This window comes from Bos indicus, chromosome 5 (assembly GCF_029378745.1).
Source record: "Bos indicus isolate NIAB-ARS_2022 breed Sahiwal x Tharparkar chromosome 5, NIAB-ARS_B.indTharparkar_mat_pri_1.0, whole genome shotgun sequence".
Lineage (NCBI taxonomy): Eukaryota > Metazoa > Chordata > Mammalia > Artiodactyla > Bovidae > Bos > Bos indicus.
In genome coordinates, this window is record NC_091764.1 from 104,076,660 (window position 1) to 104,088,022 (window position 11,363).

General features: G+C 50.9%; 1 protein-coding gene across 1 annotated transcript; it reads right to left on the minus strand.

Annotated features, from left to right (window-relative positions):
* Positions 1 to 205: 205 nt before the first annotated feature.
* LRRC23 (leucine rich repeat containing 23) lies at positions 206 to 7,733 on the minus strand. The gene is made up of 8 exons (XM_019960250.2): positions 7,523 to 7,733; positions 6,859 to 7,031; positions 6,665 to 6,774; positions 5,961 to 6,214; positions 5,014 to 5,144; positions 3,344 to 3,480; positions 1,077 to 1,374; positions 206 to 525 (listed from the first exon to the last, which is right to left on the minus strand). The coding sequence occupies exons 2-7, from the start codon at positions 6,979 to 6,981 to the stop codon at positions 1,101 to 1,103; spliced, it is 1,029 nt and encodes a 342-aa protein (XP_019815809.1). The 5' UTR covers positions 6,982 to 7,031; positions 7,523 to 7,733; the 3' UTR covers positions 206 to 525; positions 1,077 to 1,100.
* Positions 7,734 to 11,363: the final 3,630 nt, after the last annotated feature.

Sequence of the window (11,363 nt, forward strand, 5' to 3'; positions counted from 1 at the left end):
GCCGATGGGATGGGGCGGGGAGGGCTAGAGGAGAGCGACGTGGGAGGGGCTGGGGACCACCCAGGACCTGGCCCCCCACCGCCCACGCGCGCTCAGACCTACACCCAGTACCCCCTGTAAAGTAACAGTCAGCTTCACGCCACTGATCAGCCAGGAAAGCCCACAAAGGACTCAAGTGTCTCAAAAACCGAATTAGACACCAAAGTATCCCAATGTCTCTTTATTGGAAAAGCGAACTGTTCCTCACACCCAGGCTGCCGCCTCCACAGCTCCTCCGCAGATTCTTCACGCAGCACCCGGGGCTCATCGAGGCCTGGCTCCCTCCAGACCTGCCCCCCGGGGCTGCTTGCCGCCTAGTCACCGCTGCCCAGATGCCTGTGAGGAGCCTGGGCGGTACGCTGTGATGAATTCCCAGGTCTGGGACAAAAGTGGGCATCTTCTGTCTCCAGATGAGGGTGGGTGTAAGTGTGGGGCGCCCCCTGACTGGGGTCTTCTCAGTTTTGGGGGCCAGCGTCCCTCGATCACCTGTTGGAAGAAGGTAGAAGCCGAGCCTCTGGCCACCCGCACCCCCCCACGCCCCCCACCTGCACACCCCGCCTCTGCCCCACTGAAGTGCCAGCTGCCACCCTTCCCTGGGCTCACAGCCTCTGTCTCTTTCCACCTCCTTCTGCCCTCCTATCCGCCTTCTGCCCCTGTCCTGTCATTTTTAGCCTCGGCTCTTTAGTGCAGGATTTTCCTCTCCCACCTTCTTCCCTAGGCCCAGTCCTCAGATGCTGCCTCCAACCCACCCCACCAAAGCCCCTGACCCAGCCTTTCCGTCAGGTGTGGTTGCCCAGCCACACCCTCATCTCTGCCTGCTGCCCCATTCTCGGGGCTTACTCCTCAGGCTTTCTGATATATCACCTCTGCCTCTCTCAGCTCCTCCCAGGCCCTTCTGGTTCTTTCTCCTCCCCGTGAGACACCCATGACTCCTAACCCAGGTCTCCCCAAGTCTTCTTGCCTCTGCCTTCCCCAGCCAACTCCTCCCTACAACAGCTCCTCAGCCGGTTTTCCTGCCTCCCCACCCCCTTCCTTACTGTCTTTGGAGGCCAGGGGAACTGCTAGGTGGATGACTGGTCCAGTTCTGACTCAGGCTCGACCTCAGCCTCCTGCTCCTGCTCCTCCTTCATCCTCTGCCGGATCTCATCGGCCTCAGCCCGCTCCTCCTCCTCATAGAATTCCTTGTCCAGGCGCTCCAGATGAGCAATCTGCACCAGGGCTTCCTGGCGGTAGTCGTTCTCATCGGTGCATGGGTTGTCCAGCAGCACCAAGGCTCGCAGCCTGGGTAGGTCCCGCAGCTTGGCGAGCTCCCCCAGGTCGGCCACCATGTTGCCCCTGCCGGTGCAGGCAGGAGGGGTTCACCAAGGAACGTGGGTGTCAGAGGCCAGCTGCCAGGCCTGGGGCCTCGCGGGGGAATCTCCCACGGGACTCTGGTTCCTCTAGAAACATGGCCTCCGTGGACTGGCTGGATTTGCCGCAGACAGAGGTGCTAGGCAACCCTGCTCCAGTCTGTTCCGCCCTGGGGAACCCTCAGTGCCACGGTCTATTCTGTAATGTCTCGTGTGTCTCCTTCTGGAACAGCAAAGCTAGGTCTCAACCCTGTCTTGTAGCTGGGGACGAGGGAGGAATCTCCCTTGCAAGGATAGGCTTCCGTCTAATCAGAGAGGGTAGACGATGGGACCAGAACCAGCGGAGAAGAAACTGGGCTCTAAGCTCATGGAGACGGTGCTGTCTGGGTGCTCCCACACGAAGAAGCCCAAAGAATAAGCTTCCCCCCAAAGCGCCTCATTGTACTGTGCATGCATACATGCTCAGTGGCTTCAGCTATTCACCTCTCAGTGGTCCACCATCCCTGTTTCAGCTACAGACATTTTCACGATCACCCTGAGGGGTAGGTCTTAACCTCAGCTTCATTTTATAGGAAACTCAAGTGTGTGTTAGTCACTCAGTCGTGTCTGACTCTTTGCGACCCCATAAACTATAGCCCACCAGTCTCCTCTATCCATGGGATTTCCCACCAAGAATACTGGAGTGGATTGCCGTGCCCTTCTCCAGGGGATCTTCCTGACCCAGTATCGAACCTGTGCAGATTCTTTACCACTGAGCCAATGGGGAAGCCCCCATTGTATGGTACTCTGTTTATGTTCATGCTCTTGGCTCACAGTTTTGTGAGATCAGGCTTAAATGTTTCAGCCCTGTCTCAAGGGAGGGGCTGAACCATGCACGGTGCTTCTCGTGTGGAGTGTAACATGCCCTGTGTGCTGGACTGTCCTTGTTTTCAGGTCTCTGGCCCCAGAGGCACCTTCCAGTCACTGAGACAAACCCTCCGTCCTACACTTACTTCCAAATACCCCTAGTTAATAGCCACTGAGGAAGGTCCATTATCCCTATCTATATCATTAACTGCAGAAGGAAATGGCAACCCACTTCAGTATTCTTGCCTGGGAAATCCCATGGACGGAGGAGCCTGGAAAACCATAGTCCATGGGGTCTCAGCTAAACCAGCTTAGCATGCATACCATTGACAGGCAAACAATACGCCCTCCACTGTACCAAGATGGCACAGGTGGCACAGACCAAGATGGCAGAGCTAATTCCAGGAGTCAGGGCAGGACTCTGGGCTTCAAGGTACATCCACCACTCCTTACTCAGAGACTCTCTTTCCACTGCCATCCTCGAAGAGGATTTGGCCTTGGTGACTAAGCAGGCAATTTCCTTACATCTTTGCTTAAAGATTACACACATAAAATCCCCCATCAGACAGGAGCTGCTGCAGTAAAGTCTCGCCTGATCCTCAGTGCCTTTCCATCTATTCTTTTTTTTTTTTTTTCCATCTATTCTTTTAATGACTCCCCTTGCCTCAAATCTGAGCACACCTTGTGTTTGAAATCAGTATGGGGCCATCCCTTACAGGGGAGACTCAGGAAAAGAGAGGCTGGAAATCGGAAGGGGAATTGGGGCCCAGGAGATGGAGAAGAGCAGTAGAAACTTATATGGGATGGAGCTAGACTGTGAGTCCCTTGAGAACAGGAACCATCTCTGATTCCTTCAGACGGTTCCCAGCACAGCACAAGGCCTGGCACATAGCACCTTCTCAGTATGTGAGTGGAGTGAATAGGATTCAGGAGTCTCGGGCTACAAAGGTTCCAGTGCTGCGTGCAATTAAGACTGATGCGGAAGACAGTCAGGAAAGGAGGGATGAGGATGGAGGATGAGGGGAGAATCTGTGAGAGGACTGGAACTGGGGGACTAGGACCAGAGGACTCCAGGGGTAGGGGCGAAGTGGGCCTGGAGGGATGCATACCTTAGGTTGAGGTACTGCAATGATTTCATTTCCTTGGAGAAACCACTCAGAGTCTCAATCTGGTTGTCTCGAAGATGCAAGGTAGTGAGATTGCTTAGGTTCTCCAAGCCTTCCACCTTCTTCAACATGTTCTGGGCCTAGACCCAGGATACAGTAGATAGATTGGGAAAGGGGGGCAGGGGGGAAAAGGAAGAGAAATCAGAGAGATGTGGCAGGGCTTCCCTGGTAGCTCAGTGGTAAAGAATCTGCCTGCCAGTGCAGGAGACATAGATCAGAGAAGACCCCACATGCTGCAGAACAACTAAGCCCACCTGCCACAGCTACTGAGTCTGTGCTCTAGAGCCTGGGAACCACAACGACTGAGCCCAGGCACCCTAGAGTCTATGCTCCATGACAAGAGAAGCCACCACAATGAGAAGCCCTTGCACCACAATTAGAGAGTAGCTCCTGCTCACCGCAACTGGAGTAAAGCAATGAAGACCCAGCACAGCCAATAATGAATTATATGTGTGTGTGTGCGCGCATGCGCACATGCCAGTCACTCAGTTGTGTCTAACTCTTTGAGACCCCATGGACTGTAGCCCACCTGGCTCCTCTGTTCATGAGATTCTCCAGGCAAGAATACTGGAGTGGGTTGCCATGCCCTTCTCCAGGGGATCTTCCCAGCCAGGGATCAAACCCAGGTTTCCCGCATTGCAGGCAGATTCTTTACTTAGATTTGCAAAACAGCAAATCTAAGAGGTAGAGAGGGTGAGAAAGGGGAGTGGAGGTGAGTAGAGTTCCATGTAGATAGTAAAGAATCCAGGAGAAGCTTTCAACCAACAGAAAGGTTAGCAGTAAACCCTACTATCCAGCCCACCACAGCCACCTCTGATGAAGAAAATGCTTCAACCCACCCCCACTACCTCCCAGCCCAAGAGCCTCACTGCTCCACCAAGGAGACATGGCTTCAGCAGCATTTTGGAATGAAGAAGCTCAAGGGCTTAAAAGACTAGACACAGGACCTTCCCTGGTGGTCCAGTGGTTAAGACTTCCAGCACAGGAAACATGGGTTCGAGCCCAGTTTGGGGAATTAAGATCCACATGCCATGTGGCCCAGCCCCCGCCCCCAAAATTAAAAGACTAGACACCTAAGTGGCCTCCTTAGCCTGATGCCTGTACCTCAGTTATGCACATGGTGTCCCAACCTGTATCAAAGCAAACTGTCTCTATGTCATCCACACGTTGTGTACTATTAGCCCTGTTAATTGGTGAACACCTTGTCTATTTGGATTTTGCATCCTCACAGCATTGGGCACCAAGCAAATGCTCGGTGTTTGGAAATAATGCCAATTATCATAAGGATGATGAAGTTAGTAGGTGAGTCCACTAGAAGCCAGGCTTCCCTGGTGACTCAGTGGTAAAGAATCCACCTGCAGTGCAGAAGAGGGTTTGATCCCTGGGTCGGGAAGGAGGATATATCTCCTGGAGGAGGATATGGCAACCCACTCCAGTATTCTTACCTGGAAAATCCCATGGACAGAGGAGCCTGGCGGACTCCTCTGTCTATAGAACTGCAAGAGTCAGACACAACTTGGCGACTAAACCACCACCTTCTAGAAGCTGGTATCCTGGCCCCCAGGACAGTGCCCCCTTTCCAGCACCCACCACCCTGTGACCCAGGGCGCTACCAGGAAGAGGTTCTTCAGCTTAGGGAGGTTGATTCCCAGGGTGCTATTCAGCTGGTTCCCCCGAAGCTCCAGCGTGTGCAGGCTGATCAGTTTTTGGGGATCCAAACCTGTCACCATGTGGATGCGGTTCCCTGAGGAGAAGGAGGGTGTGAAGGGTTCAGAGGGCCACCCCGAGTTTTCAGCAATAGAGCCTCTGCATCATCTTCTCTAATGCCAGGTGGATACGAGGAGGGCCAGCTCCAGATGTAACACCCACAGGGCCTTGGGGCGATGGTCTGGTGGCCCAAGGGCCTGAGGGATGTGCCCACCTAAGTCTTTGAGGCATGAATGAGGGGTGCCCCACAATCCATACAGCTAACTCCCTCTCCTCCTTCAAGTCTTCACTCAGGTGTCAACTTCCCAATGACATTTGTCCTAGCCAACTTGTTTGAAATCTCCACCTCCCCCCACCCATTTCCTTTACCCTGATCTATTTTTTCCATTGTACTTTTCCCTTTTTTTGTTGTTCTTTTTTAACGCTTATCTCCTTTTAACACGCTTTATAAAAATTTACTTATTTATTGTGATCGTTGGGACTTCCCTGGTGGTTCAGTGGTTAAGACGCCACACTTCCACTCAGGGGCACTGGTTCAATCCCTACTTGGGGAACTATGATTCTGAATGCTGCATGGTGCAGCCAAAAAATAAATAAAATTAAATATTGTGATCATCGATGATTACCTGCCTTCCCCGACTAGAACGTAAGCTATACAAGAATAGGGAATTTCTTTGTTTTGTTCACTCCTATATCTCCAGCACATAGAACTGTCATTGTGAACTGCCACGGGTGTCTGAATGAGTGAGTGAATAATGTAGGTTGCTATGTCGCATAGCCAAGGTCCATGCTGCCCACTGCTATTGGCCCCAGGCGAGGAAGGAATTGTGGGAGGCCCATCCTAAGGCCCCACCTTTGAGATCCAGGCTGGCCAGACGAGGATGAGAGATGCCCTCTGTGTCAGTGATCTGGTTGTAGGCAAAGCTGGCAATCTGCAGGTAGGGCAGTTCATTCAGCCGGGCACTCCGAAGCTGGTTGCCATCGGCCTTGAGCCAGAGCAGGTGGGTGAGGTGATTGAGTGGGGACAAGTCTGTCAAGTGGTTTTCAGAAACATCCACGTAGCGCAGATGGATGTAGGAACGCAACAGGTGGATGTCTGTCAGATCCCTAGGAGGTAGCAGAGGCTGGCTCAGGGTTAAGAATCCAGCAAGGGCTGTTAGAGGTGCTAAAGCAGAGGGCAGCGTGAAGATGGCTTAAAGTGGAGAGAAGAGCGACTGACAGATGGGCGAGTCGGGGAGGGGAAGGAGAAGGTAGGTGGGTTCTCAGCCGTAAGCAGGCACCTCGTGTCTGTGAAGGGCTGAGAACCGGCACTCTGGAGGACAAGTGAGGGAGTCCAGCTGGAATCTCCACCCCACCCTATCCCCTTACAGCCTCCAATGCCGCAGGCCAGCTCTGATGCAGGGGGTCACAGTCTCCTGAGAGGTAGACTCTATCCTTCCCTCCTAGCTGGCCCAGGATGACAGAGATCCAAACTCAGCCAAAACACCCAGGATGGAGGGTGAGAAAGGAGACTAGGTCCCACAACGCTGGCCTGCTTTTGGTCCCCCATAAACACACCTGTCTTTAATCTCCAGCTTGACGTAAGCATGAGCCAGTCCATTACCCGTCTTGCAGAGCAGAGAAAGCCCTTCTTTCATCATGTCCTCTGTGAGGGGCGTGGATATCCACTGCAGGAGGAAGTGGACTCAGGCATGCCTTTCCAGCCCAACCCCAGCCCCTAACCCCAGATCCCTCCGCTTCCAAGTTCTCACATCCTCGGACTCCTCTCCCTCCTTCCTGTAGTCCTCCCACTCCTCTGTCTCCTTCTCATCATCTTCCCTTTCCAGATCATCCTGGTCTGTTTCAAAGTCTTCCAGGTCATCTTCATCTGACATTTGTCTTCCCTGCTGAAGGCTCTGGAGTCAGATCAGGCTGGGTCCTTGCCCTGAGAGAGATGATCACGGTGTTAGCCAATGCTCCCTCCTTCACCTCCATTAATGGGTACCCCTTCCATCACCCTATCACCCCCCAGATCTCTTGCCAGCCATGCTTCTTTCCTCATCCCTGTGAACATCGCATTTTGACTCCCAATCTCCACTTTATACTTCCCACCAAGGATCCCTTCCCCTTGGATGCTTTCCCAGACCCCCACGACCTTTTCTGCCCCTCTCAGTGGCTCCAATTCCTCCAGCAGCTAGTTGTCCAGCTTCCTGGGCTCCCCTTTCGCCAGTTCTTCCCACTTCTGCCTGAAGCCACCTTCTTCTCCAGAATCCCCTACCGACATCTCATCTTCCCTCCCTTTCCATCCCTGACCCCTGCTCCAGTCCTTTCTTCTAACTCTTCCATCCCACGTTTCCCTGTCCCTTCCTGGACACCAGCCGGTCACGCAGGCTCCAACCCTCCCACTCAGTCCTCTTTGGCAGAAGGGACACAGACCCTGGTTCTGCTCAACCAGAAGCTGTCGTGGAGAGGTCTGGCTCCGAGAGAGAAGAGCTGTCTGGTAGAGGACAAGGGAGAAGGAGGCGTTGTATACTGCTGTTATGGCAACGGGGGACCGGGCACTAGGCTCCCGCAGCTGGCAGCCGTTGAGAGGACCTGCGAACTGAAAATCCGCCGAGAAGCCTGTGGGCCAGTGGTTGCCTGGTGACGAGCCCCGGTTCCCAGTCCTAGGAACCCGGATGGGGCGCGGTAATTGGCCCAGGGCTAAAAAGCCAGTGGGCGTGACTTAGTACACTGAGGGGAGGGGCAGAGGGCGGGGCTAGCCAGTAAGTCACCTGAGACCTTAAGGAACGAGACTACCTCTATGCAGGAGTATTGTGAATTCAAAAGCAACTCATTCCCTGAAGCAAAAGGTGGACAAATACCAAGAGCTAGAAATACCCAATGCCAAAGAATGCTCAAACTACCGCACAATTGCACTCGTCTCACATGCTAGTAAAGTAATGCTCAAAATTCTCCAAGCAAGGCTTCAGCAATACGTGAACCGTGAACTTCCTGATGTTCCAGCTGGTTTTAGAAAAGGCAGAGGAACCAGAGATCAAATTGCCAACATCCACTGGATCATGGAAAAAGCAAGAGAGTTCCAGAAAAACATCTATTTCTGCTTTCTTGACTATGCCAAAGCCTTTGACTGTGTGGATCACAATAAACTGTGGAAAATTCTGAAAGAGGTGGGAATACCAGACCACCTGACCTGCCTCTTGAGAAATCTGTATGCAGGTCAGGAAGCAACAGTTAGAACTGGACGTGGAAAAAAAAAAAAAAGAACTGGACGTGGAACAATAGATTGGAGTACATCAAGGCTGTATATTATCACCCTGCTTATTTAACTTATATGCAGAGTACATCATGAGAAACGCTGGGCTGGAAGAAACACAAGCTGGAATCAAGATTGCCAGGAGAAATGTCAATAACCTCAGATATGCAGATGACACCACCCTTATGGCAGAAAGTGAAGAGGAACTAAAAAGCCTCTTGATGAAAGTGAAAGTGGAGAGTGAAAAAGTTGGCTTAAAGCTCAACATTCAGAAAACGAAGATCATGGCATCCAGTCCCATCACTTCATGGAAAATAGATGGGGAAACAGTGGAAACAGTGTCAGACTTTATTTTTCTGGGCTCCAAAATCACTACAGATGGTGACTGCAGCCATGAAATTAAAAGACGCTTACTCCTTGGAAGGAAAGTTATGACCAACCTAAATAGCATATTCAAAAGCAGAGACATTACTTTGCCAACAAAGGTCCGTCTAGTCAAGGCTATGGTTTTTCCTGTGGTCATGTATGGATGTGAGAGTTGGACTGTGAAGAAAGCTGAGCACCGAAGAATTGATGCTTTTGAACTGTGGTGTTGGAGAAGACTCTTGAGAGTCCCTTGGACTGCAAGGAGATCCAACCAGTCCATTCTGAAGGAGATCAGCCCTGGGATTTCTTTAGAGGGAATGATGCTGAAGCTGAAACTCCAGTACTTTGGCCACCTCATGCCAAGAGTTGACTTGTTGGAAAGGACTCTGATGCTGGGAGGGATTGGGGGCAGGAGGAGAAGGGGACGACAGAGGATGAGATGGCTGGATGGCATCACTCACTCGATGAACATGAGTCTGAGTGAACTCCGGGAGTTGGTGATGGACAGGGAGGCCTGGCGTGCTGCAATTCATGGGGTCTCGAAGAGTCAGACACGACTGAGCGACTGAACTGAACTGACTGAGAAATACCAAGGTCTGGTTCCCCCACCTTCTCATAGGTCCCACCTATTGATTATTTTCAAGTAGACTTTTAGCAGATGGCTTCATGGAATGGAAGGTTCCCAGGCCCAATGTTATTTTAAGCTCTGTGTTGGAGTCTTGACAAATCTGCAATTTACTAGCAATTTACCAGCAATTTACCTAAGACTCCACTTTCCCATCTGTAAAATAGGCTTACGGGTACCAACTGATAGAGATGGAGTAAGAGTATGACTTATGCTGAAGCGCTCTATGGATTGCTGAATCCAGCGTGGGGCCATTCTATCCTCATCATTTGATGCAAACCTTTTGTGTGATATGAAGGGAGAAAATCCAACAGGAGCCTAGGATAATAATCCTCATCCAACACAGTCATATAAATAATAATCGTGAGATTTCCCTGATGGTTCAGTGGTTAAGACTCTGCACTTCAACGGCAAGGGGCACAGGTTTGATACCTGGTTCGGAAACTAAGATCATTAACATCATCATCATCATCGACAAGAACCAATACAGCCACACCCAGGCACTCAAGCCTGTGTGACTTGAAGGAGATTGCAAAGAGAGGTTGAGATGCAACAAATATTTCTGGAGCACTTGTGCCATACATCACGAGAGATGCCTTTGCAAGTGCTACTGAATCTCCACCCCAGTCCTGTGAGATAGCTACTTGGGAGAAGAGGAAACTAAGGCTAAGGGAGATTAATATTTATGACACAATTCCTACCTAGGGGGAGGGGGGATGTTATCAATCCTGTAGAATCTGATGTGGATACGGCAAGGTCACAAGGTAAGATGCCATGTGATTGTTAACTTACAGACTATAGAACAGGAAAAGCGTCTGATGGAGATTGTGGTGAGTTGAAAATCAGGAAATATCACCTCCTGCCCTGGCCTGTTCACTTAGTATCATGGTACTCCTTGTTGTTGTTGTACAACTCTTTGCGACCCCGTGTACTGCAGCACGCCAGGCCTCCCTGTCCCTCACCATCTCCCAGAGTTTGCCCATGTTAATGTTCATGGCATCAGTGATGCCATCCAGTCATTTCATCCTCTGATTCCCTCTTCTCCTGCCCTCCATTGTTCCCAGCATCAGGGACTTTTCCAATGAGTCATCTGTGCACATCCTATGACCAAAATACTGGAGCTTCAGCTTCAGCATCAGTCCTCCCAGTGAGTATTAAGGGTTGATCTCCCTTAAGATTGACTGGTTGATCTCCCTGCTGTCCAAGGGACTTTCAAGAGTCTTCTCCAGCACCACAGTTTGAAGGCATCAATTCTTTGGCATTCTTCCTTCTTTATGGTCCAGCTCTTAAAACTGTACGTGACCACTGGGAAGACCATAGCCTTGACTACTTGGACCTTTGTTGGCAGAGTAATGTGTCTGCTTTTCAACATACTGTCTAGGTTTGTCATTGCTTTCCTGCCAAGAAGCAATCATCTGATTTCATGGCTGCAGTCACCAACCGCAGTGATTTTTGAGCCCAAGAAGAGGAAATCTGTCACTACTTCCACCTTTTCCCCTTCTATTTGCCGAGAAGTAATGGGGCCAGATGCCATGATCTTAGTTTTTTTTAATATTTAGTCTTAAGCCAGCTCTTTCACTCTCCTCCTTCACCCTCATCAAGAGGCTCTTTAGTTTCTCTTCGCTTTCTAGCATCAGAGTTGTATCATCCGCATATCTGAGGTTGTTGATGTTTCTCCCACCTATCTTGATTCCAGCTTGTAACTCATCCAGCCTGGCATTTCTCACGATGTGCTCAGCATATAGGTTAAACAAACAGGGTGACAGCAGACAGCCCTGTCGTACTCCTTTCTCAATCGTGAACCAATCAGTTGCTCCATATAGGGTTCTAACTGTTGCTTCTTGAGCCACATACAGGTTTCTCAGGAGACAGGTAAGATGGTCTGGTATTCCCACCTGTCTAAGAGCTTTCCACAATATGTCATGATCATGGTACTAGCAAGGTTTTAAAGTCAAAGTCACCAGGTTCCAAACTTACTCTACCACTCAATAGCTGGGTGCCTCAGCACATTATATCATTCTACTGAGATT

What these genes read in the sequence shown, in the direction of transcription:
- LRRC23 (XM_019960250.2), bottom strand. Translation starts at nt 6,981, where the DNA reads ATGTCAGATGAAGATGACCTGGAAGACTTTGAAACAGACCAGGATGAT. An exon ending in AAGCTGGAGATTAAAGACAG is followed by an intron (nt 6,215 to 6,664) that starts GTGTGTTTATGG and finishes GCTACCTCCTAG; the next exon opens with GGATCTGACAGACATCCACC. An exon ending in AGCTGAAGAACCTCTTCCTG is followed by an intron (nt 3,481 to 5,013) that starts GTAGCGCCCTGG and finishes TCCTGGGTCTAG; the next exon opens with GCCCAGAACATGTTGAAGAA.